At 30.6% G+C, this 25,313-nt stretch overlaps 6 protein-coding genes across 10 annotated transcripts; 3 read left to right on the top strand and 3 right to left on the bottom strand.

Annotated features, from left to right (window-relative positions):
- Positions 1–82: 82 nt before the first annotated feature.
- Positions 83–9,862, top strand: LOC128879515 (V-type proton ATPase subunit C). Of its 3 annotated transcripts, XM_054128727.1 has the most exons (9): positions 83–244; positions 1,114–1,435; positions 3,182–3,760; positions 7,223–7,409; positions 7,533–7,631; positions 7,716–7,924; positions 7,984–8,128; positions 8,210–8,354; positions 8,434–9,862. In XM_054128727.1, the coding sequence occupies exons 2-9, from the start codon at positions 1,150–1,152 to the stop codon at positions 8,527–8,529; spliced, it is 1,746 nt and encodes a 581-aa protein (XP_053984702.1). In that variant the 5' UTR covers positions 83–244; positions 1,114–1,149; the 3' UTR covers positions 8,530–9,862. The 3 variants fall into 3 exon arrangements, with proteins under 3 accessions (XP_053984702.1, XP_053984699.1, XP_053984701.1); XM_054128724.1 differs by lacking the exon at positions 3,182–3,760; XM_054128726.1 differs by lacking the exons at positions 83–244; positions 3,182–3,760 and adding an exon at positions 337–927.
- A 399-nt stretch (positions 9,863–10,261) lies between these two features.
- Positions 10,262–12,025, bottom strand: LOC128879518 (S-methyl-5'-thioadenosine phosphorylase). Its single transcript, XM_054128730.1, has 6 exons — positions 11,865–12,025; positions 11,434–11,594; positions 11,029–11,249; positions 10,768–10,970; positions 10,480–10,689; positions 10,262–10,401 (listed from the first exon to the last, which is right to left on the bottom strand). Exons 1-6 carry the CDS (start codon positions 11,883–11,885, stop codon positions 10,369–10,371), a joined length of 849 nt encoding a protein of 282 aa, XP_053984705.1. The 5' UTR covers positions 11,886–12,025; the 3' UTR covers positions 10,262–10,368.
- Positions 12,026–12,255: 230 nt separating this feature from the next.
- On the bottom strand, positions 12,256–14,790 carry LOC128879514 (histone acetyltransferase type B catalytic subunit). Of its 3 annotated transcripts, none has more exons than XM_054128722.1 (7): positions 14,600–14,790; positions 13,951–14,103; positions 13,613–13,875; positions 13,379–13,535; positions 13,088–13,302; positions 12,775–12,926; positions 12,256–12,695 (listed from the first exon to the last, which is right to left on the bottom strand). In XM_054128722.1, exons 2-7 carry the CDS (start codon positions 14,097–14,099, stop codon positions 12,402–12,404), a joined length of 1,230 nt encoding a protein of 409 aa, XP_053984697.1. In that variant the 5' UTR covers positions 14,100–14,103; positions 14,600–14,790; the 3' UTR covers positions 12,256–12,401. The 3 variants fall into 3 exon arrangements, with proteins under 3 accessions (XP_053984697.1, XP_053984696.1, XP_053984698.1); XM_054128721.1 differs by lacking the exon at positions 14,600–14,790 and adding an exon at positions 14,247–14,527; XM_054128723.1 differs by lacking the exon at positions 14,600–14,790 and adding an exon at positions 14,206–14,526.
- A 997-nt stretch (positions 14,791–15,787) lies between these two features.
- Positions 15,788–16,864, top strand: LOC128879521 (mitochondrial import inner membrane translocase subunit TIM14). Its single transcript, XM_054128733.1, has 3 exons — positions 15,788–15,976; positions 16,264–16,398; positions 16,468–16,864. Exons 1-3 carry the CDS (start codon positions 15,974–15,976, stop codon positions 16,678–16,680), a joined length of 351 nt encoding a protein of 116 aa, XP_053984708.1. The 5' UTR covers positions 15,788–15,973; the 3' UTR covers positions 16,681–16,864.
- Positions 16,865–17,039: 175 nt separating this feature from the next.
- Positions 17,040–19,354, bottom strand: LOC128879516 (growth hormone-regulated TBC protein 1-like). The gene is made up of 7 exons (XM_054128728.1): positions 19,153–19,354; positions 18,528–18,729; positions 18,235–18,465; positions 17,970–18,130; positions 17,790–17,898; positions 17,403–17,588; positions 17,040–17,317 (listed from the first exon to the last, which is right to left on the bottom strand). Exons 1-7 carry the CDS (start codon positions 19,269–19,271, stop codon positions 17,210–17,212), a joined length of 1,116 nt encoding a protein of 371 aa, XP_053984703.1. The 5' UTR covers positions 19,272–19,354; the 3' UTR covers positions 17,040–17,209.
- A 559-nt stretch (positions 19,355–19,913) lies between these two features.
- Positions 19,914–25,134, top strand: LOC128879511 (eukaryotic translation initiation factor 2A). Its single transcript, XM_054128716.1, has 12 exons — positions 19,914–20,060; positions 20,453–20,716; positions 20,904–21,003; positions 21,244–21,419; positions 22,204–22,292; positions 22,366–22,510; positions 22,620–22,790; positions 22,899–23,073; positions 23,138–23,301; positions 23,404–23,505; positions 23,592–23,794; positions 23,879–25,134. The coding sequence occupies exons 1-12, from the start codon at positions 20,033–20,035 to the stop codon at positions 24,002–24,004; spliced, it is 1,743 nt and encodes a 580-aa protein (XP_053984691.1). The 5' UTR covers positions 19,914–20,032; the 3' UTR covers positions 24,005–25,134.
- The last annotated feature ends 179 nt before the right edge of the window (positions 25,135–25,313 follow it).

Here is a 25,313-nt window from a genome sequence, read left to right as displayed (position 1 = left end):
GCAACAGTTAGCGATCGTTGTAGATAGTCCCGAGCTCGGGTCAGCTGATGATGTTCCCTTTCAGTTTATATTTTAGTTGCCGGGCGGGTCGTAAGGCAGCAGCACACAATTGTCATCACGTGAGGTCACAATGGTTTCTGATGGTTTCGACGAGGAGTGATTAGAACAGCGAATGTTTTGAATTTCTTGAGAAATTCAAGCATCTGCCCTGTTCTGCAAACAAAGACGCGTGACACGATATTTGGTAAGTGAAAATGATTCGTTTATTATACAAAACGTACCGATACGGAAAGGATTTTGTTGTCAAGTAGTAAAGCAGTAATAATCAATGTTTTATGATTAAAGGGTGTCGAGAGTATCTGTCAGAATCTCCTGATACAATTTTTTCAAACGTTTTTAACGATAGCACGTCTTACTAATTGATCTTGGCCTTCCATATAGTTTGGAACTTGATATGTGACGCATTTTGAAGGACTATTGTATTATCGATTTTGCCAATGGTTTATTAGTGGGCGCCATTAAGTCGTTTCGGCAGTAAGCCCGATTTTGTGATGATGTCCTCGCGTAGTCGTCAATTCAAGGACATACTTTTTCGTATATAATTTCGTGCATACTTGTCACTTCCCTATATTGATCACTGTGCAAGTTCAGCGCGCCATTCTTGCGCTTAGTATATGTCACGTGGAAAGCGCGCCTAATTACATAATACTGTAGTCGAGGAAATACGTTGTGCCACACCCCCTTCCTTTATCTAACTTTTTACAAGACTATGGCTCTCTTAAAAATTCTTTACACTTTTAATTTTGTACTATTGATTTTTTCATATACAGCTGACCAACTATAATCAATGAACGATGTCTCTGAAATCATTTATATGACACTTATACATATGTCAGATCGATAGCTTATCGCTCGAAGGTGAAGCAGGTGGTTGTTGACGAAAATGCCTTTTTTTCTTTTTATAAATCAATTTTTAATTTTAAAATTAAATTAACCTTTATTTATTCAATTCATTATAAAAACTGAAAAATTCAATTATATTATTTCTCTGTAAGTTTGTTTCATACAATGCAATGTCAAATATAATTTATACAATGTAAAACAATGTTTCAGACACAGTAGGATACTTATTTTGAAACGTTATTCAAAATGACGGAGTATTGGTTAATATCTGCACCAGGGGATAAAACATGTCAGCAGACATGGGAAACTATGAACAGTTTGACTGCCATACAACATTCTTTATCAGTCAACTACAAATTTCACATTCCGGATCTGAAGGTTGGAACCTTGGATCAGCTGGTTGGTCTGTCAGATGATCTTGGAAAGCTTGATATTTATGTTGAACAAATAACTCGCAAGGTTGCAACATATTTGGGGGAAGTCTTAGAAGACCAAAGGGACAAACTTCATGAAAATCTTTTGGCCAACAATAGTGAGTACAATTATGTTGTGCTTGTACCTTTGAAATTTGCTCTTTAATTTATATTTATCCTCCAATAGAAGAGGGTAGGTTGCCAAACATTCAGGGGTCCAAAATTATTTATCTCTTTTTTTTCATATTACTAAATAGTAATTTAATAGAGCACTAGTTGCAATTATTATTTTTGGATCCCTGCAGACAGGTATCGATCGATTTTTTGTGTATGATGTTCTAACATAAAATAATATCGGTTGGCAAAAACATCAGTGAATACTATACACAACACAAAACATACACACTACTTAAAATTTTTCTTTAATAATAATCTTAAACATGTATCAGTTGATTTATTAAGATTTTTAATTTGTTCATTGAAGATAACGATAGCACGACTTTAGAGTCTTTGATCCTTATTTTCCTCAGTACCCTATATTAATAGATTAATAGATGAAAGCAAAATTTTGTCTGTGTACGCTAAGTATAATACGACGATGATATTTTTAGTAAACATGTCCGAGTTGACATACATTTTTTTTTTTCCCTTATTGAGGAAAATATACAGGCAAAATACTTGTCGCTATAAGTATGATGTGTACCATAAATCTCAAACTTATAGATAATATGTGATATCCAAAATATAAAGAGAAAAATTAATTATATCATATGAAAAAGGCACCCCCCTCCGTGAACATGTTAAGCACATTTGTATTTAATTTAATCCATGCAAACATCTTTTTATATCTACTTTTATTTACATTTATAAAGTGAATGTTTTTCATTTTTTATAATAAAATTGCAGACAGTACTCTAATTATGGTACACATCGTATAATTTATATATTTGTAGAATGCTTATTATTACTATTTGGTTAGAGATCATATCATTTATTACTTACTACGAATAATTTTTCATGTTTGTGGTGTTGCTTGGCTTGCTTTATTTAATTTGGACCACATTAACCCTGTTTTCCCTACCTTATTTATTATTTTATTAACAAATGCTCATACATGTGCACCATCAAAGATGTATAAAGCTACAACAAATTTTAAAACACAAACATGAAGTATTGTATACTAAGGTGGGAGACAAATTTTGATATACTACATAGACCACACTCGATGTTAAAAGTTTACAAAGGACGCAAGGAGTTGCTTGGGTTACTGTGGTCACCAAGCTCCAATGAGTTGTTACAAAGATTCTTTCTTTTTCTCTTTAGTTCGTTCGTTTATTGTATCTCACTTGGCATTATTGATTGTTTGCAATTCAAGTTTAAATCATTGCATATCATTTGCTCATATAGTTTTCAGTTTTTTTGTTCATTCCACTTACGTATTACTTTCTTTCCAATATTTTCTTATTATTTCGATCACATTGGAGTATTTAACGAAAAGTTTACTATGCGATACATGAAAAATATAAATAATATATGTCGATAATTTGATAATCTAATCATGAGGTGCATAATTTTTTTGATAAAGACTCAGTGCCTCCTAAAAGCTTAGCCTGGGCACCTCTGACACAAGTCGATACAAAATTTGTATCGTTATAATTCGTAATTGAGTTTTTATTAGGACATTGAGGTTTCTGTACGCTAAATACTCCTCTCTCTTTTTTCCCGTTTTTTTTTCTCTCTTTTTTTGAGTTATTTTGATTGAGTTTCGACAGCATTGTCGTTAGGCATTTGCGTAGGACGCAATAATAGTTGAACGAGACGTAAGAAAAATCGCGCGAAGATTGGGACTGGGCTGTAATGGATAGGTCAAACGTCAATGGATGGGGAGAGCTCGAGCCCCGAAGGGGGTCCGGACACCCCGCCAAACACCCCCGTCACTCCATCACACAAGACTTCAAAGGAACACCACAAGCAGTGGAGGGAATTGGAGAAATGCGATCCAGAACCGGCCGCCTGTTTAGGTCAGCATCATCACCAGCGTCACCATCACCATCACGAGCATCATCATAGTCATAAACATCATAATCATCCCTCCGATTTCGAAAAGAAATCATCACACAGTCCTCAAGGTCTCTGCGATGCCCGATCATCGAACGATCCTTTATCGGTATATTCATGCTACCACGCGCATTGGTGCGCTGCTTCTACCTCTTCCACGCCAATTCCCAGTCCTACCCCTACGAGCCCGAGCCTCTCCCTTTCATCAAACTGTAGCAGCGAAGGAGAGACCAGATGGCAGTCGGCGACGCGTCATCGGACTACCGAAAAAGCGGATCGTTCTACCTCCAATCGCAAATCGCTCGGCAATGACGACGACGACGAAGACGATGCGGACCAAAACAGCGACCAAGACCAAGACCATAGCGGCAATTTGCCCAATCCAGGTACCCGTCCTACCACCGCCAGGTCAACCCGTCGAACCTTTCTCCCAACATAGCTGCGAGACTTGTTCAAACCTATTTTCCTTGTGCACCTCGTGATTCGCCCGTTTAGCGACCGATTCTTGTCTTGTCTTATCTCCTTTGGAGGTAGAATATAGGAGAGAGAGAAAAGAGAGAGGTTGTCATTTCGTGGTACCTGAATTTTCTAAACAGTGATATTATTCGCATGCAGCTTCTGCTTAGGGAACAAGTTCTAAGAAAAGAAATCAATCGAGACTTACATTACTCTAGTTTCCGTTCTTCTCGATCACTGTACAGGCTGATTCTGGAAACTGAGGCCATCTGTGACTCCTGAGAAAATTGTAAAAATTGATACGTGATATGTTGAATCCTGTATCGATTGTTTGTACCTTTACTCGGAAAAGAGCTACAGCTTGTTTCAGTTTTTAGTATCAGCCAGTGTTAACGAAAGCGTCTTCATGATCCTAGTGCGCATTTCCTTCTATGTCAATTTTGCACAGCTGCACTACATATGCAATGTTTGTAATGCTGGCGTATTTTCTGCCGAATTTTGCCTCCGATATAATAGATTAATTAAAGTCGTTTTTAAATGTTAATGTGCTGTGTCGAATCGGAAAGCATTGCTTATTATGTATATTGTTTTTCGTTCTCTCACTGTAAGTAAATTATCCACACTATTTTTTGTAATTGAATTTGCATTGCTCAAAAGACACAATTTGTTTTATATCTATAACTTAAGTATACATTGTGTATTTGTACATATATTGATTACGTATGGAAATGAAAAAAGAGGACACTTTACAAAAGTCATGACAATCTCTCTCCAGTGCTTACAGCATACACGAAGTGAGACAGTACCAAAAGGAAAAATACTTCGCTTAGTTTACTTAGCTTGCGATTTGAAATAAAAGACCCTAGTATATCAAATATTTTACGTTGTATCGCAATGATTTCCTCGGTGATGTTACAACAAAATTTGATTTATCGTGCACGCAGGAAATAAAATATTGGAAGATTACAAACAAAATCTGCCCATGTTTTTAGCACATTTTAATTGGCAACAAATGTGCGTACGTTCGGAAAAATTGTTTTTCGGGAAATGCTCTAATATGTTTTAAGTTCTTAGCTAGTTCTTTTTTACTCCTGCGTCCTAGTTATGATTAAATATTTCACAAGTTTTTTTACACAAATTGTAAGATGCATTAAAAAATTTGTCAATTTTCTTTCTCTTTAAGTCCACTCTTGGTAGCGCAAACGGCCATATTCGATTAATATTTTTGGATATCGTTCAATCAATTGTTCCAGATGCTGTGGAAGAATGAATGAACACATAATAGATTCTTGTCACTTCCGTCTTTTTTATGTCTTTTTATACCTTACTTCGTTTCTGTCTTCCGATTTATAGAATTCTTTAACAGTTAGAGTATGTTGGCACAGTTGGTTCTTTGAATATACTTATTCAAGCATTACTTTAAGTTACTTTTATTAATTAACTTAAATAACATTAAAATTCAAATAATTTACTAGAGATCACGGATGTTTGCGGATACAAAATGTTCGCTATATTCACAAATATTATCTAAAGTATGGTTTGAGAACAGTCATACGAGATGTGTGCTACATTTGAAATAAGCAACACTATCTTATATGATTTTATTTCTTTCAATATATTCTTTAGCATTTTTCCCATACCTAGCTTTCACATTGCTTTTTAACTATTACTTTCTATAATTTTCGATAAACGGACAATACTGCACAAACTGTAATACATGTACAACATATGTATTATGGACGCTAGCACAGATTACAGAAGAGACACGATTAACAAAAATTTAAAAACACTTATCGATCGGTACATGGACTTATACAATACTGTTTCGCATGTTCAGATAGATTTTGAAGACAGTATGGTGCTCAATACCCTTCAACACTACAAGTTACCATTTCACAAAATACATCCTACTGATCAACTTTAATAAAGTACTTCATAAAGAGTTGGCATGAAATGCTTAGATATCTTGGCTTAGCTGCATATTGTATGTCAATGTCACGATGTCTCATAGCGCAAAACATCATTTAGGTCACGAATATACACCAAACGACACCAATACTACGGAATAATTTATAGAACATACAAAAAGTTCATAGTATCTATTGTAATACATTCCGATGAAAAGCTCTGTGTAGTTCTACGAGAGAAAAGAGATCTCGTTTAGCCATAGGAATCATAACGACAGCAATAGTATGTATCATGTCCTGTACAGCTTTCAGAGCTTTCCTTCTGAGAGAACTACAATAATATCAATGATCACTGTACTTTATAGTACTCATCACATTCAAACTCTAACGAACCAAGTGTGCATGCGTGCGTGCGTTTACTTAAAAATTTTACAAATCAATAATTTTATAAACAATCATGATAATGCAGTACTCCAAAATTTATATTAGTTACAACAGAGTTATCATAAATTTTGTTTGAATGAATATTTTTAAAAAATATAATTTATTTTTTAAATTAATAACGAATAGGATGACCTAAAAAAAGTATTACTTAGAGGTAATTTTTAATGTTATATTTATATATGTTTATATTATAAAGTTGATTAAAGGGACTAGCTGGAACATTATATATTTTTAATTCATTCAAACGTGATTTACGAGTAATTCCTTTCTATACAAGTGTTTGGATAAATAACAAAAGTTAATTCAGACTAATCTCTAGTTAAAAATATTGTCTATCAAAGAAAGAACTTTATTCGAATGATCGATTCGAATGAAAATTCATAATAAAAAGATACATTGATAATATAAAATGCTTCTATACGTTAATGTTTGCATGCTGTATTTTGTTAATGTCTCGCTTATTCTTGTAATGCTAATAACTAGTAAGGAGCGTACTAGAATCAAAAGAAATGAGTTTAGTAGAAACAGTCTTTCTCTGTTATCTCATTGTTGTTAATACTATCCTTATCACAGAGTTAATCTGAAAATGATTTTAATTTCAATCCAGCTAAGATTAGTTTAATTAGATACATATTCATATGCATACATATATGTACACACATGTGTTTAAAAAACGCAAAATTGTGAACATTTTTTTGTAAAATGTTTTAATTGAGAAATATCTCCATGTTCACTATTTTGTGTACATATTATATTGTAAATGCATACAGTTTGTTCACGTGTTTGTACAATATACTGTATAATTCAACAGAGCTTTATCATTTTTAGCTTTTAAATTTTATTGAATCATTAAATTATATATATATTCAATACTACATTTGGAAATACATTTAAGCACTTAGTATTACATGTAATTTAAACATTGCATGTTATATAGAATTCTATACTTTTAAAATTTCGTGAGCTCTGTTTGAATATTTATATAGAAAATGGAAAATGTTGTTCCACGAAATGATTACTGTAACATTTTAAATTTACTAGGTGATCTTCCATCATATATAACTCGATTCCAGTGGGATCTGGCAAAATATCCTATCAAACAATCGCTGAGAAATATTGCTGATATTATCAGTAAACAAGTGGGTCAGATTGATGCAGACCTCAAAACAAAATCCACAACATATAATAATTTAAAAGGCAGTTTACAAAACCTTGAAAAGAAACAAACGTAAGATCATAACTAAATTCAGTGCAAATTCAGTGTTTTATATGTTTATGTCGTTATAGCTATTGGTCAATATATTTTCGAAATCTATTTAAATAGTAACTTTAAATAATTATCATTGTACAGAGGAAGTTTATTAACAAGAAACTTGGCAGATTTAGTAAGGAAGGAACATTTTATCTTGGATAGCGAATACTTAACGACGTTACTTGTCATTGTACCAAGGTATATCTATTTAATTTTTCGATACGGTATCCCGAATGTTATCGGTAACATCTAATAATGAATTTTGTTACATGAAAACTTCAGAACCAGCTTCCAGGAATGGCACAGTGGATATGAAAAATTAACGAATATGATAGTGCCGCGTAGTACACAACTTATTACTCAGGATGCTGAGTATGGTTTATTTACCGTCACTTTGTTCAAGAAAGTTACCGAAGAATTTAAATTACACGCCCGTGAAAAGAAGTTCATTGTTCGTGACTTTACATACAATGAAGAAGAATTAGCAGCAGGTAATAGCTGTTTTAATATATGCTTATAATTATAACATTAACTAAGGTATATATTATAGGGAAAAATGAGATTACGAAACTTGTAACTGATAAAAAGAAACAATTTGGACCTCTTGTACGTTGGCTAAAGGTTAATTTCAGCGAATGTTTCTGTGCATGGATTCATGTTAAAGCTTTGCGCGTATTTGTAGAATCCGTTCTAAGGTAATACCTTTTAATATCCGATGGTATATAATCTTCAAATATACATATATACATATATTGATTACATCAATAATTTAATAGGTATGGTTTACCTGTGAATTTTCAAGCAATTTTACTGCATCCACATAAAAAGTGTGCAAGGCGATTACGCGATGTTCTCAATCAGCTTTATGCTCACTTAGATTCTTCTGCTACAGCTGGTGCAGCTGCTCAAGCAAATCAAGACGTAAGTTATAATATATTATTATTACCATTATGAAGGTTCTTACTTTGTTTTTACTATGTACATTGATTTGTTTAAGCAGAGCGTGGATATACCAGGGTTAGGTTTCGGCCAAAACGACTATTTTCCATATGTGTATTATAAAATCAACGTAGACATGGTTGACAGTAAGGTTTAATTATTAAAAGTGAGCCTGTTCTCCTTCTATGTTTTAAATATATTTTCATTTACATAACATACTTCTGTAACTCCAGGTACTTAATACCAGGTACATACAAAGTGTACTTTTGTTGATTTTCAATATAATCATAATCATTGTTGGTTCACTTCCAAGAGAAGACCAAACATTTATCAAAAAATTGTATTTAAATAGTACATTGATATGCCTGGAGAGATGTATGAACTATGATATTAGCTCAATATAAACTATGCATAATAGATTGTGCAATCATTTGTATAAATTCCAACAAACATATTTGAATATACATATTACAGAAACTTCTTTTCTTTTTTTTTTAAGACTATGCTTAATTCAATAACAAATATTATTACAGTTATAAAAAGCATATATTCCTTGTAGCGACTACACATTATATTAATTTATTAACCTCAAAATTGGATACAGCACAACCTATTTTACATGGTATTACAAAAAGAAAAAAATGAGTATCGTGTCAGAATAGAAATTCTGCAATGTATAACTGTATTATTTTATGTATTACCTATAAAATTAAGAACATTGTGAATATTGTTATGAGAGGAAAAGCGCATCTTGTTATGAGAACAGAAAATCGTAACATTGAACGAATTAATGCTTTAACCGTCTTCATTCAAAAAGCCTTCATATTACATATGTTATGTGGCAACTAGTAAAATAAGTATTGTTTGAAAATTGTCTTATAAAAGATTATTTCATAAAACTCATTTCAAATTACTGTTTTAATGATGCACATTGAACTAGTACATATTAACAAGCGGAACCCGGGAAAGAGTTATGAAATTGGAAAACATTAGTTACATCTCGAAGTATTATTATTAACATTATTTTCAATAGTATACAAATAAAATAAAATTGAAGTATTACGTGTTAATTTGAAGGCCGCACAAAAACGATATGTAACAGTGAAGGATCACTGCAGTAAATGTTGAATGATTGAACAGGTTGTATTATAAATGCTTTGTGTATAGAAAGTAAACTATGCAATATTACTGTAAGTATCATTTAAATTCATTTCTGTGAAAATGATACTTTTGATTGATGGGCATAAATCGAATCGATGTTTAATTCTATTCATTTTCAATCTGTACATACGTTTTAGAAACAGAACGGGTTGCTGGTACAATATTATTATCCCTGATTTAATCAAATTATTTTAACTTATGAAAAGATAATTTACCCAGTTTATAACCTTTGTTTGAATAATCTTTGGTGCTTCAAAACGCAAGTGTACTCCAAAATGTAAATTATTGTATTATTGGCGATAAATTGTTAATAAAGAAACAAAATTTTATCGTCGTTAATTAAAATTTGTACAAAAATAGATTTTCCGATATGTTATATGATGAACATATTCTATACATTTAAAACGTTGTACGTATCATATTGATAATTCATTAAATGTATTATTTTATATACCATAAAATCAATTACAATATTATATTTTTATCACATTACTCTAAAGGTCCGATTGTAAAAACAGTACTTTAGTTATAGTGATGACAATACTAACCAAACTCAAAATAAATGAAATCTTACATGTGATCAAAGAACCAACCGTTACAGCTTGTAGATAAATTAAACAAAAATGATCATACAGCCAATTTGCTTTTATTAACTGTATTGATAAATAGTATTAGGTAATAAATGCCAAGTTTTTGTCATTATCTCATTTATTAAAAATAACAATAACATTCCCAAAACCATTGAGTAGAAAGTGTATAAATTAGAATTATTGGTATTAAAATGAAATTGTTATCTTGTTGATATTGTTCTAATGAAATATAAAAGTAATAAAATTTAAGAAGAAACATTACTACTTTGACATAAATTCTGAAACGAGAAAAAAATTCGCATTGAAATTAGTAATTTTTTTGTATCCATGTATATGTTACTGTATTCATATGTTACCTTCAAATCATCGATTTCATTATCCCAATTCTTTTCGCCTATGGTTTTGATTGCTTTTACAAGTAGATTCGTTACTTTATTGACATTTTGTTTAAACACTGCTACGACATCGGCTGCATGAACATTATCTTCACAGTCTCGCCAACAATCATAATCTGTTGCCATTGCTATGATTGCATATAAGAGTCCTGCTTCTTTTGCCAAATATACCTGGTTTAAAAGTTGATTTAAATATAAAATGCTACATTCTACTTTTTCCTAATTTATAATTGAAAGAAAAAAACACACCTCTGGACATGTAGTCATACCAATTAAATCTCCACCCCATAGCCGAAATGCATTACTTTCAGCTCTTGAAGAAAAACGAGGTCCTTCGATAACCATTATAGTTCCACCATTTCTTATTTCATATCCTAATTCGTTACCAACTTCGAATAATATATTTGATGTCTCTGGATTAAAAGCTGGTTCCATTGGCATATGGCATACACCTATAATATTACATTGTGTAATACCTACTATTGTAAAATTCATAATAAAATGATTTACCTGAATATTTGGATGAACTGCCATCATAAAATGTCACATGTCTTTTTATTGTTCTATCTATGAAACTATCTGGAACTACTAACTGCCCTCTACAGATGGATTCTTGTAAAGAGCCACATGCTGCTGATGCAAGTATGTGAGTACATCCAGCTAGTCGTAAAGCCTCAATGTTTGCACGATAATTTACTGTAGTGGGGCTTATCTTATGACCTGGTCCATGTCTGTGTTTATTAAGTATAGAAAATTTCTTTCTTCAATATTACTTTTAAAATAAAGAGAATAATTAAATGAGGAACTATAGATTAATTCACTTTTGTATATTAATAAATTTACCACCTGTTATTAGCATTATTATTTTTACTATTAATTTTGTTAAGATAATATTAATACTGAACAGAATACTACCTTGACAATAATACAACATTTACTCCATTAATAATTCCATGATAGAGATCACTAGAAGGTAATCCAAAGTCATTTTTGGCCTCTTCTCGAGTAGTTACTGTGCGAGAATTGAGAATTTGATTTTGGGGATCATCCAAACCAGAACCGCCAATTATACCGATCTGTAAATCGTAATTATATTAATTTATATGAAAACAGTAATTTTTTGAACGAAAACAGAATTGTCAGCCACCTGTTCGACGTACTACTACAATTATTTTTTTACGTAAAAACACTATCGTATTTGTTTTTATGCAATAAAATGTTACGTGTAAAATTTCGTAAAGTACATAAGAGTAATTCAAAAGTAATTTAGTTAATTATATAGCACATCGTTAAAATAAATTAAACAAATGTGATGTTTTTAAATTATATTAGGAAAATGATCTTACCTTGACTTTGTACTTAGTCATTTCAAAAGCAATTCAATGTTATTTAATTATTGGCAATTTAATACTTCCTGGTTTTGGTAGATACGTGTTATCAGTAGAAAATTTAATACTGTATCTGACTATATCACACTATATCACTTCGTAGAATCAAGTTAAACAAGCGCCATCTAGCATTCCATTATTAAATATTATAAGTGAGTATATTATTTTTTATAATTGATATAGGATTTTATATCAATTATAAAATACGTGCAATCTCTGTTTTGTCAAACAAATAATTAGAATAACTTTTAATTTACGTTTTATTATAGTAGAATTAGTTAAGCTTTGGCGTGGCATAGTAGCATTATAAGGAGGATGTGTAACTTAAATCAATAATTCCTTTGTCAAGTATAATTATTTAATTCATTTAATCAAAAAGAAGTTTATTAAGCCATTAAATTAAATGGTTCGGCTAATGATTCACATTCAAACAATATTAATCAACTTATACATAGACTGCTTAATAGTAACAAAAAATGAAAAAAATGTACAACTTCAAAGTTCTTCCGCATCTTCCAGACGTTTAATAACTTTTTTATATTCCTCTTCTAAACTTCTATATTCTTTCTCGAGTGTTTGCATACGTTGCTCTAATGTGGGTAATGTAATATTAGATCGTTTATCGATATTTTGCAATGCACATTCCAGTTTTCTTAAATCATTTTGTTCACGTCTATATGGAATATTCAGTCTCCTTTTTACATCTAATCTGTATTCACGATATTCTTGTTCGTTCGTTAAGTCTGTTGCGCGTAATCGCAAAATTTCATACACCCTACGAGCTTGTTTCTAAAAATAAAAGGTATTTCCTGTTGTATAAATATTTTTATATGTTTATTAATATAGAAGAAAAGAATATTATCGGTACCTTGTTGATCTTGAATTTTTCTCTCGCTTCTGCAGCCATTGCTTTATTAAAACCTTGGAGTAGACACTCGCGTGAGAAACTAGATAACGTGTTGCAGTTCGTTGCATCCACATAATCTCTTAGTCGTTGGAAAGTCACAGATGGGTCCTCAACTACAAAAATGATGATATTGCCTTACCAAAATGTACTAGATTTACTGAAACCAAATTGATCGATCAGGCCTCGGTTTTGGTTCGCTTTTCTCAAAAGCTAAACACTGATTAGGCATGATAACGTGATTGTTAGAAAGACGAGCTAATACACGTTAATTTACCTGTTATATCTTTGACTTGATTTCTTCCAATATATTCGCGATAAATAGCATTTAATAAATGAGCACCAAGACCCATATTTTGAAATGGCGGTAAAATTAAAACTTGAGCTATACGAGGTCTAGTATGATGTGGATACGCATAATACTGATACACAGTCGCATAACCAATAGTTGCATAACGAACAGAACCATCTGCTGTATGATATTTTTCGAACCTATGTAGATGGAAAGCGAACCGTTGAAGAGTACACATATAATTAGTAGACAACAAACGATAATAATTGCACTTACATATTGAAGTAATGCCATCGATCATCGTCTATATCTATGAAATTAGCGGCATCTATATACCAGAGAATAAATGTTTGTAGACGTTGGTGGAACTCTTTGAATCCTTTATAAGTCATATCTGCTTTATAAACTTCAAATTTTCTTGTACAGCCTTCATCTATATCATTTATAAATATTTATTAATTAATTACAACTTGTTATTATTGAGTTTTGATTATAAAAATAATAAATTACCATTAATGGAAAACGAATGTAATAACTCCCCATGAGGTCTGAATGCATCATCTTTCTTCAGGGATTTAATAAATGCATCTAAGCTTTCATGAACTTGCGGGGCAAGTTTCTCAGCAATTTTTGGCAACACTTCATCTGCTTCCACTCCATCATAAATCATTTTGTTTACTTTCTCTGAATAAGTCATACCTAAATAAGTTTCTAAGCAACCTGCCGAGTAGTATAGCTTCACTCTGAGATCCCGGTAACCAAATATAGATTCGCTAAGAAATAATATACATATGTACAGAAATACTCCCTTATTTATACAAGTAATAATATGTACTTCAATAACAAACCTGTCTCCGAATACTTGATGAGACATTTCTGGTTTAAATATAATTTCATCATTTTCTAGATCTTCTACAGTACGGACCATTTTAAATTCCAAAGCGTCATTGCTGCTTACAACTAAAGCTTTTAAGCGTGCCATAGCTGGATCTTCCATCTTACTGTAACAATAAAATTTATAACATACATTCGTCTATAACTGTAAATATAATAGTAGTTCATTTATTGCTAAATATATTTAATATTTTCTATATTAATATTACCAGTTACTATCACATTTTTATACAATAAAATTACAGCTTACAACATTTAATGATCACATTTATATTATTAAGAAAATACTTCAAATCATTTTATATTATTCTTGAAATTACACAAATTTGACCTTGATCAATGGAAACTGTGAACCAAATTTCATAGGTTATACAACGTGTTCAATACAATTTAATAATACGTTAAGTACGATATATTTAGAATCACAAATCGAATTGAATACAAATTATCTGGGCAACAATAAATATATTTTTTTATTTGGTCTTTTAAATTCACATTTCTTTTCATATTGCTGTCAGTCTTGCCTTTTGATGTCTTACAAATATGTATGTACATATATTGAAGTTTTTGTGCATTACACATGATAATATTACATTATTTTACCTTGTTTTTGTATCTGTGTATTATACGTTAAAATAAATATCACTTTACGTCCTTTTTTCTTTAAAAATATGACTATAAAACAACTTCGCGCCAAAAATAAGCGGTTATTCAAGCTATAGTTAGAATCCTTTTGAAGTTTAAGGATCTAATTGACTGAAACCTGTATCTGAATACTCGAAAGCCATTGGTTGCTTTCGAAAAGTAATCCTTTCAATACGCAGTACGATGCTTTCAAATTTGCAAAAGGTCAATGTTTTGTTTTGATCAATGTTGATTAGTTTTTTGTTTGCCTATCAACTACATACATCGAACAATTGAAACTGTTTGATAATTGATTGCTACTCAAATAGCAAATACAGATTTCAAAATACGTTTCACGTTACATTCGATACATTAATTAATTCGTATGAATATAAACATAAAACAGGAGAAAATATGTCAGCAGGGGAAGTAAAAAAATCGAAAGAAACATTGATATTTCACACATATCCTTTATGTAAGGTATGTACACGAGATCTGGTTAAAAATTATGTGTTTTGATACAATTCGATTTACAAGTAAAATTTCTACAGTACAGTGACATGAAAGAGGACATGAAACAGGAAGCTATGGAAATGTGTGTTACTGCAACGGAAAAATTTACAGATAATCATGAACTTGCAGCTCGTTCAATTAAAGATGGTTTAGATAAAAGATTCGGTGGACCATTTCATGTAGTCGTTGGTGAATCTTATGCTTGTGCAATCATATACCAAGAACAAACATTGCTATACATGTACAACGGCGGTAACACTGCCATTCTTGTATGGAGAACGATTGCAAGTTTTTGATTCGAAGTTTCAACATGTAATTTGATTTTTACAATTTCTGGATGTCTTAATGCAGCCCCGGCTGGCAACCTTCGATCTGGATCAACAATTAAAAACTGAACAGGAAGAAAATGTAATAAATTTACGATGTAGCTAGTGGTGTCATCTAGTGGTAACAGTGGGAACTATTTTCACGTGAAACTTAGCCGTTTTTCCATCGATGGCGCCACTAGTATATTAAAAAAATAATACATTGGCACAATCACATATGCGCTAATCATTTTATTACTTCATACACTTTATATTTAATTTTATTTCAAGTTAATGATAAGGAAAATGAAATGTACATATCTTCGAAAAATTAGTTCGGATTATTGACCGCTAGATGGCGATACATACATTTTTGTCTATAAATCGAGTCAGCATACTTATATATTAATGCAAAATTAAATTGTTTTGCAATAGTTATTTGATAATCTAACACAAATCTAACTTATTTTATCTGAAGATCTGAAGTTAAATTATCTGTGTTCAACTTCTGCGTTGTTTTTACAATTTTGTTGAAATGGTAAGAATAAATCGAAAATTTATTTTTAAGATCTATAACCGATACTACATAAACATTTATAATAATATATTGTTCACGTTTATCCATTTTTCATTGAGTTTAAAATGTTTCATGATCCGCAATTAAACATAAAATACCAAAGATTCGTGAATATACTAGCACATGTATTGGAAATATCCAATTACTTATTTACTGGATAGCTTTATTCTTATGTTATGTGTTACAATACACGTAAATCGAGACAATTCTTGGGTATGTATACTAGCTTTTGATTTTATTTCTTGTAGGCTAGTACGCTTGTTGCAGCAGGCATAGGCCTAGCTGCAGTGGGTTTTACTGGACGTTATATACTTAGAAGAATGCCAACTATTTCTCAAAAGATGTCAGAGGCATTTAAAAATATGCCAAAATTAGATTCACAAGTAAGTTAGGTTAAATATAAAATTTGAAGGCAGACATAGCAGTATATATAACGAGGTATATGGTTATAGACATTGGCAAATAACAAGTATTACAAAGGTGGATTTGAAGCTAAAATGTCTCGACGTGAAGCTAGTTTAATATTGGGTGTATCTCCAACTGCAAGCAAAGCAAAAGTAAAAGAACACTTTAAAAAAGTAATGGTTGTAAATCATCCAGATCGAGGAGGATCTCCATACATTGCAGCAAAAATTAACGAAGCAAAGGATTTACTTGAAAAATAACCCAAATACACGTAGTTAAATGAAGGACTAGACATAATAATTTGTATCACATCTACATTTATTAATTTAATTCTAGCAAAAAAAATTTAATGTACATATCTAATAACATAATAAGTAGATCTTATATTTTATTTAACTTATAATAAAATTATCTGTAAATAAATAAACTGCTGGTTATTTTAATTGCAATACTGTATATTTGAGCTAAAAACAATAGTAATAAAGATACCTATACGAATTTAATATAACCAATATATTACAATCTTATGGAATACATGATAAAACTAGTATTTAAAATATTTGTTCATTTTTACAAATAATAGATGTATAAAGAACGGCATAAATCAATAATACGAATATCATTGGTATATTGTCTTATCTTTCCATGCTAACTTTATATTTACAGAAACATTGTAGACATAATATTATGATACAATCTTACACAGCATGCTTTTTTTGTAAGAATTACAAAAAAACAATATATTGACTAGAATATTTCGGTGGACAATGAGCGAACTCCTTCTTAGTACTATCGTCCTAGTTTACTTTCTTTTTGTTCTATGCGTTGTCGTGAAATCTTTTTTCGTAATTTTAACACTGTACTTCCAGGCAGTGATCCGGGTACTTTAAATATACTCTAATAAAAAGGACGTATCTTGTAACGATATTTTTAATTTTTTCAAAAACGAAGTATTATACTTCAAAAAGTAAATTATATTTACCTGCATAAAATCGTGACATTTTAACACAATACTGTCCTTTGTTATTTCTTTAAAGCATTCAGCTAATGTCGTGAAATTCTGACATGCAAGCAAGTTGGATTTGTTCCTTTTTATCAGAGTCAATGCAACACGAAATATTATTTTACTGCCTTCATAAAACAGACAGTCCCATATACGCAGCGTAGTCTGCCAAGTTGGAAATATTTTATTCAGTACTTCTATAGTTTATGGCAATCCAAAATGGAATTCGATTATTAATACAAAATGTTAAACTAACAAATGAATTTTTCAACTCTGTACACACTATATGTATAACAATGTTTAAAAAGATTAAAACATTAAATTTATACGAGTTTTAATTCAAATAGTATATATGATTAACTATACCTCAATTGGTAAAACCTCTGCAAATAAACAAACAAACCATTTTGTTGTAATAACAGCCCAAGGTAGGCCTATGTTTGTAACATGTTCATAAATATCTGGCATCTTTATCCTAAAATAGTCATAAAAATAATATATTTATTAATTGTTTTAAAAATAACAATAAAGATTTGAGACATTTACTTGACTAATTCTGCAAGCACGTCAATATCTGTAATCAAGCCATCCATGGTGGGTGTATAATAATCAGGTAAAATTGTTTCTATTAGAACTTTTAATAACCAAAAAGCTGTTTCTTCGTTTTTTGTAACAAGCAATAATAGACCTGCTATATAATTTAAGCCCTAAAGGAAATTCAAATATCTTTGTAAAATCTAGTTGTATATTTTATAACATTTATGTTTTAGATATATCACACACATTCTATAATAGATTTTGAAATACTTACTTGACAATATCCTACTGTTTTATTTTGATGAGCAAAGGCTAATAGAATATTATACAACTGATGCTGCTGGTTTTCCGTATTATTGAAAAAGATATTGTCAGGAAAAGTTCTTGGTAGATCAGTTTTAATGATATCTGCAACTTCTTTATTATGTGGGGATTGTAATAATTTTTGGTAAAGATCTGGGGATGCATTTTTCATATCTTCTCCTCCACTGACAGTAAGCCAAACCTTTGAAAGTAAAATTATTAACACAAAGTTTATCAATAAAAATTTTTAAATTTTATGCTTACCAATCCTCTATGTTCTCCTGGTATACCTTTACGAACATATCTCTTTATTGTAATACTGCGTTGTAATGACTTTCCTTCGCCGATAATATCAGCCCATTTCTTTGCTCTTTTAGCAAGTACTTTGAGGTACTCTGAGATAAAATCTTCATAAGTTTCATAGTCAAAATCATGTGGTCTTTCAAATCCATACTCGTCCACATTGCTAACAATCAAGTTAAATGGCATAAAATTACTAATTATATTAGCATCTCTATACGATATTTTTTAAATTTCGAAAATAAGTAAGAATTTAAATATAAAAAAACAGATTAATATAAGAAAATTTTACACAAAAGTAATAGAGGTTTTGTTTTCTAATAGTAAGTACAAAATAATTTTTTTTTTTAAACACAACCAAAAAAATCACCCTATTCGATCATTATTTACATACTTCATTTCTAATATATTATTAAAACTGATACTTATAGACACATAACCTAATTGAAATTGAAACAAAAGCGGGAAGATATTTACTTGTATAATTTATGCATATTAACTATATTGTTTATAGCTTTAATATATATTTGTGAAACAAGGGAAAGATCGTAGTGTTATCAGAAAATAACGCGAAATCTTTTATGCTCACCTGAAACATGAACTTGCCATACCCCACGCGAGACGATGCTGACATATAATCTCCGCTGTATATAGGGTGTTCAGCATAGCTTTTTCGAAGTTAATATTATTTTTCATAATCACCGTCATAATATTTTATCTAATACTGCTGATGTATCATAGTAGCGATTATGTGTCTCTTATCTGTTTTTGGATTCAATTTCATCCACTAAATCAACAATTTATATATATGTAATTGTGTATTAGATGGAATCAGCAGACTAGGATCAAATACTGTAGTAAAATCAATGTTTTACAACAAGCATTGTTAGATCTTTGATTACAAAAATCTATAATCACATTTTATCTATTAAACATTTTTATGGATAAAATTCTATCCATGTACATGATTTGAACTGTATTTAAATGATAGACAATTGTGAATCAATAAATTAGAAAGCTATATAATAAATGTAATGTAATTTGAAGACTAATGTAAAAAAGATGTCGATTTTTAAACAGCCAAAATATCGATTTTTTTATTGGCAATAGTGTATAATCGAGAAAACTAATCGATATTAGCAAATATCAGAGTTACTAGAATTTGCGCAGACGTAGTAATCTGACAGAAATTTTTATCAGCTCCGTATAATTTTTAATGTAACAATAAATATGTATAAATGATACATTTATCACCTATTGATCGTTACGTTGAAGTCAAAGTACATTATTATATTTAGATATTCAAAAAATTATATGAACACATCTGCGTACGGTACTGAGCGCACGTGTTACTTGCATATGATGCTGGTGACGCATGTGCAAGAAATCCTTTTCAAGGGACAAATTCCTCAATCTGGCAAGAGTGGTCGATACTCGATATTACGGTACCACATGGTAACGGAGGTAAAATGGCGTTGCCTGTGCCTTGTGTCGCTGGTAAGTATTTTCATATTGTTTTTATAAGTATTTTGCATGATTCGAAATCGAATTTTGACCAGTGTTTTATTTATGAATAATATACGAATCTATAAAATGTGTAGCTATTTATAATACGGTTCCAAGGTTCATGATACACCGTTATCGACTACATCAAAAATATGTCATGTGGCACCGTATAACTAATATATATTTATAAAAGAACGAATTTATTACATTGCAATATCATAAATACGAATGAGCATGGTTTCTTAAATAAAAACGTCTACTCTATATTTTTTTCGAAATGTTGGGGAACTTTCTAAATAAATTTTACTATACTTGAAATTTGTTTTTAAACATTTTTAAGAAGATCAAGGAAAACTAATAAAGTATAAACTTAATTTTTATAGTGAGAGGTACAATTGGAGTCAGCTTAGGACAAGGGCCACCATCGTACGAAGCAGTTAAATCATTTCCTAAGGATGATAGCAAGACATGCAAAGCGATGGCTTTTAGCCCAGAGGGAAGATTTTTTGCATGGATCAATGGGACGTCTGCCAAGGTTTTACATTGTGATACATGGAAAGTAGCTGCAGAAATAAAAAGGCCAAAAATTTCTGCAATTCACTTTTCCACTCAAGGCACATATTTTATGACATGGGAACCATTCATTGGTAATCATTTCATTTTATATCCTTTAAATTCTTATTTCTTATAATACTATTATAAGAAAATAAATAAATTTATTAAGAGCTACATGCAGTTTTAGTAGAATGTTACGTAAATGAATAACCACTTGTCAGAACATGGTTTTTAATTGTAGTAACATTACTTACAGTATCATTGTATTGCATGTTACAGCGACACAAGCCAATCCTCAAGGGGCACCAAATCTTCACATATGGAAATCTGAAAGTGGAGAACTAGTGAAAAGTTTCATACAGAAGAAACAAATAGATTGGTAAAGTATTATTTGACCAGTTATTACATTAGTTACAAATTGAAAGTCATTTTTAATTGTGCAATAAACTTGGTAAATATCTTATTGCAAGATCATTTCTTTTCTGATCTTTTGCACGATTAATAATTAATCATTAGTCAATTTTCCATTTGTGTAAGATAAATTTTACAAGATATACTTATACAAGTATTTTATGAATTTTGTTTAGTATGTAGCTATATTTATGTCTTGTCTATTCAGGCAGCCCCAATGGTCAAGTAATGAAAAACTCTGTGGGATGTTAGTTGGTGCAGATGTCATTTTATATGAGGATGTCGATTTTTCAAAAGCTACTCACAAAATAAATGTAGCCAAAGTTGCTAACTTTAGTATATCACCCAATAATGCTTCATATTATATTCTCTGTTACATGCCTGGTAATTACTATTTGTGTCATTTAATCTTAAATAATGTGTCAAGGTACTTACATGTGGAGAGTATATCATTTTCGTTAGAGAGCTATTTAATAAAAAAATAGTTTTTATTAAATGTTGAATTTACCATGAAATATATGGTTAAATAGTAGCGCAATCTATTGTATACGAGTGCTTCCTGTGCCATTGTTCATTGAAATATGTAAATTATAAAGAATTTGATACTAGTATAGTTCAATTGTAGCTGAGATAAAAATTGGCATATTTTATGAAGTACTTTTTTATTTCAGTTTCTCTCATTATGAAGCAAATATGCGTGGCAAGCATGTAATGCACAGGTGGATTGAAGATTATAAGATAATTATATCTATAGAACACTTTCATATTGTAAAGAAATACGACAGAGTATTAATACATAACAGTATTTTGCAAAATAAACAAATGTGAATATATAATCAGGATCAATAGTAATGGGAAAAAATTTCCTGATTATTGCATGCACAATTTCATATATAAGTACATTAATAGAATCATAGGAATCAAAAGAATATTTAACAGGTAATTATAAATAAAATTATATTCAAATCATTAATGAACCTAATATATCGTAGACTTTGAATTAATATGACGAATAATATGATTGCTATATTATTATATAAAACATTGTAAAATAAGTACTCTCCACATTAAATACCAAATATTAAAATTGTGTAATTATACATACTATAATAGTATTGTAACTATAAGTATCGAATATTTTTTTGTAATTCACGTTGTTACACAATAGGAAAATCTGGTCAACCATCATTTGGCAGACTATTCCAATATCCGAAATTCGAATCTACACAGGCGTTGGCAAATAAGAGTTTCTTCCAGGTATTGGATTGTTCTTATACAATATATACACATATATACATATGTATTTTAAAATCAAACAATTTCTCTTCAGGCAGATAAAGTAAATATTTACTGGAATAATCTCGGAACAAATGCTTTATTAATGACGAGTACAGAGGTCGATAAAGCTTCATATTATGGAAAACAGACTTTGCACTATCTTAGTACAAAAGGAGAAACTGCTTTGGTTATGCTTAGTGAGTAATAATTTATTGATTTTAGGTATTTATAAATCAGCTCACTTTATTCTTCGTAAGTAAATATAATTAAAACAGAGAAATTCCGAATTCCATTTTTCTATATTAGACAAGGAAGGTCCTATACATGCAGTGGAGTGGTCACCGAAAAATACTGAATTTTGTGTTCTATATGGTTTCATGCCAGCCAAAGCCACATTATTTAATCTTAAGTGTGAATCGGTATTCGAGTTTGGAGCACTGCATCGAAACAGCATTTACTATAATCCTCAAGGGAATAATATCCTTTAACTGCTTTAAGATATTATTTACAATTTATTTATTGAATTGAAATGTTCTTTAAATATTATATATTATACGTAATTAATTTCCTTAACCACTTTTCTACTTTTGATATTGACTGGGTTCGGTAACCTTTCCGGCGGTATCGAACTGTGGGATGTTGGCAAGAGAAAATTAATTGCTAAAACTGAAGCACCCGATACTACGCTTCTTCAGTGGTCTCCGGACGGAAAACATTTTATGACCGCAACTACAGCACCCAGACTTCGAATGAGTAATGGGTAAGTAACATTATTAGTTAAATAAAAGTTAATACCTATTTGTAATAACAAATTTATTGTGAAGATTTAAAATCTGGCATTACACTGGAACATTATTATACGAGCGACCATGGAATGAACAAGAAGAACTTTGGGAAGTACTTTGGCAACCTTTCCCACCAAATACATTTCCAGAGAAAGCGATCAGTTACAAAGCTGTCGAAGGTATCGCTTCTAGCCAACCACAAGGTAATTCCAAGATATATAATAAAGTAATAAAATCGCTACATTGATTAATAAAAAAATATACAATTATCGTATGATATATCATTTTCTTTGTCTTACTTGCAGCATCAAAACAAGCATATCGGCCACCTTTTGTGAGAGGGAGGGAATCTATATCCTTTAAATTATGCGATGATGACGAATTAGGAATTAAGAAAACAACAGACGGTAGGCAACATTTTCAAAAAATGTGTAAACACATTAGTACATGATATATAACATGTTACGCGTACATTGCGTTATATTAATTATAGCTAAAGGTACAGCGAAAACAAAGAAAAAAACTAAGAAAGTTAAGAAGGAATCGGAAGCTTCTGCATCTTCCCAGACTCATTATAGTACCTCAAACACAAATGGACAAGTTCCTACAACCACAAGAAGTCAAAACTTGACTGCTGCAAATGTTACTGAATGCGATGATTTAGAGAGGAGTAAGAAAATTAAAAGAATTAAAGCTGTAAGAATTTTAAATATACTGAGATTGTAGATAAACTCTAGAACCCTTTATATATGTGTATATTTTTTTTCTTTTTCTTTTCAGAAATTAGAGCAGATTTCAAAATTGAAGGAGCAGTTAAGAGCAGGGAAATCATTAGAAATCAATCAACTGGACAAGATTAAAAAAGAAGCTGACTTACTAAAGGAAGTCGAAGAGCTTACTTTATGATGAACATTTTAAATTGCTGATGTATACGGTTAAGAAAAAAAAAGTCTGAATGTTTCTCCTGAGAATGAAAAATGATCTCGGCCCAGCATTTACAGTACCGTACGTACGGAAATTACGTTTGGCTGTAATTAAAATTTTAATTCTACTGAGAGATAGTAGGAACAAACTAAATTTTGGAAGTGGATTAACCAGGTTTTCACATTACTAAGGTTGTTAGAATTTAAGATACAATCATACATTTCGTTTGCGAGCGATGATAAAAGGATTAAAATGGTCCATCGCACCTCTTTAATAATTAAGGAATATCGATTTTTTTCTTTTGAATGAGAAAGAAAAATGGAGTGATCGTAAAATTTAATACACACAAAAATGAGTTCCTGGAGGCAAATGCTATCACTTAAATTCTCATGTTTGTAAATTGTGTACTATTTTCTTATCTTCATATAATCTCCATGAACATTTAATGATAGCGAGATATAGACATTATTCTGTAATTTACTTGTTACTAAAGTCACGAGTATCTTACCAATCATTTTGATAATATGTTTCGTTCTTATATACAGTGTTTTTTGTTTATCGTGTCCTGCATTGTGTTATGAATTGATATTTTATGTTTTTCTTGCTATGAAGGATTATAAGACTGGTCAAATGAAGTAGATTTACTTAGTCCGGTTTATTAATAATTAAAAAGAACTTCCAAAACAAAGTACATACCAACCATTGTCCCATTGAATTAGAGAAACCCTTGAATAATAATAAAGGAAATTTAGATTTTTGAATTAGTTCATTTTTTATGTACCATTATTAAAATAAAAGTTCAAAGTTACCCTTTTCTGTTTTTCAATTTGTTCTACGAACATGTAATGTGTAATAAGAACAACTGTTTTTATTTTACATGTACTACTCTCAGAAGAATTTTTTAAGTTGATTAGAGCGAATGAAATTGTACTATGTGAATTGTACAATACAAATCAAGAGAGAAATATATTCTTTACCTTATTCTTATTAGTTTTGACACTTTAATTACAAAATTTAAATGATACTATTTGTTTAAGAGAAACTACATTCGCCAATGTTGTGTACAGTTTCATTAAATTTTATGGAAATAAATTACTAAAAAGAAATTGTTATCGATGTACTGTATTACTTTTCATTTGAATCTTCGATGTAACGTGTCCTTTCATGATAAAGTACTAAAATATAATAAAATATAAACTACCGTTTTAAGGAAACGATAAGAAGTTTAAGAAGTAAGTATGATCACAATTGAATAATCGAGGAAAGAGAAGCATCGTGAAGATAGTAGTGG

Source organism: Hylaeus volcanicus, chromosome 7 (genome assembly GCF_026283585.1).
Source record: "Hylaeus volcanicus isolate JK05 chromosome 7, UHH_iyHylVolc1.0_haploid, whole genome shotgun sequence".
NCBI classification, from domain to species: domain Eukaryota; kingdom Metazoa; phylum Arthropoda; class Insecta; order Hymenoptera; family Colletidae; genus Hylaeus; species Hylaeus volcanicus.
The sequence above is the reverse complement of the archived record's forward strand: the minus strand, read 5'-3'. Positions and strand labels throughout refer to the sequence as shown.

Excerpts from the sequence above, each read along its gene's own strand:
- LOC128879515 (XM_054128727.1), top strand. The coding sequence starts at position 1,150 with ATGACGGAGTATTGGTTAATATCTGCACCAGGGGATAAAACATGTCAG. Across the intron at positions 7,925-7,983 it reads TGAAGAAGAATTAGCAGCAG|GGAAAAATGAGATTACGAAA; the intron begins GTAATAGCTGTT and ends TATATATTATAG. Across the intron at positions 8,129-8,209 it reads TTTGTAGAATCCGTTCTAAG|GTATGGTTTACCTGTGAATT; the intron begins GTAATACCTTTT and ends ATAATTTAATAG.
- LOC128879518 (XM_054128730.1), bottom strand. The coding sequence starts at position 11,885 with ATGACTAAGTACAAAGTCAAG. Across the intron at positions 11,595-11,864 it reads TGACTAAGTACAAAGTCAAG|ATCGGTATAATTGGCGGTTC; the intron begins GTAAGATCATTT and ends TACGATTTACAG. Across the intron at positions 10,971-11,028 it reads CAGTTCATCCAAATATTCAG|GTGTATGCCATATGCCAATG; the intron begins GTAAATCATTTT and ends GTAATATTATAG.
- LOC128879514 (XM_054128721.1), bottom strand. Across the intron at positions 13,303-13,378 it reads CGATGGCATTACTTCAATAT|GTTCGAAAAATATCATACAG; the intron begins GTAAGTGCAATT and ends CCATCTACATAG. Across the intron at positions 12,696-12,774 it reads AAAAATTCAAGATCAACAAG|AAACAAGCTCGTAGGGTGTA; the intron begins GTACCGATAATA and ends TTTTATTTTTAG.
- LOC128879521 (XM_054128733.1), top strand. Across the intron at positions 16,399-16,467 it reads TGCCAAAATTAGATTCACAA|ACATTGGCAAATAACAAGTA; the intron begins GTAAGTTAGGTT and ends ATATGGTTATAG.
- LOC128879516 (XM_054128728.1), bottom strand. The coding sequence starts at position 19,271 with ATGACGGTGATTATGAAAAATAATATTAACTTCGAAAAAGCTATGCTG. Across the intron at positions 18,466-18,527 it reads CAGGAGAACATAGAGGATTG|GTTTGGCTTACTGTCAGTGG; the intron begins GTAAGCATAAAA and ends TTACTTTCAAAG. Across the intron at positions 17,899-17,969 it reads GTGCTTGCAGAATTAGTCAA|GATAAAGATGCCAGATATTT; the intron begins GTAAATGTCTCA and ends TGACTATTTTAG.
- LOC128879511 (XM_054128716.1), top strand. The coding sequence starts at position 20,033 with ATGGCGTTGCCTGTGCCTTGTGTCGCTG. Across the intron at positions 20,717-20,903 it reads GACATGGGAACCATTCATTG|CGACACAAGCCAATCCTCAA; the intron begins GTAATCATTTCA and ends TGCATGTTACAG. Across the intron at positions 23,506-23,591 it reads AATTAAGAAAACAACAGACG|CTAAAGGTACAGCGAAAACA; the intron begins GTAGGCAACATT and ends TATTAATTATAG.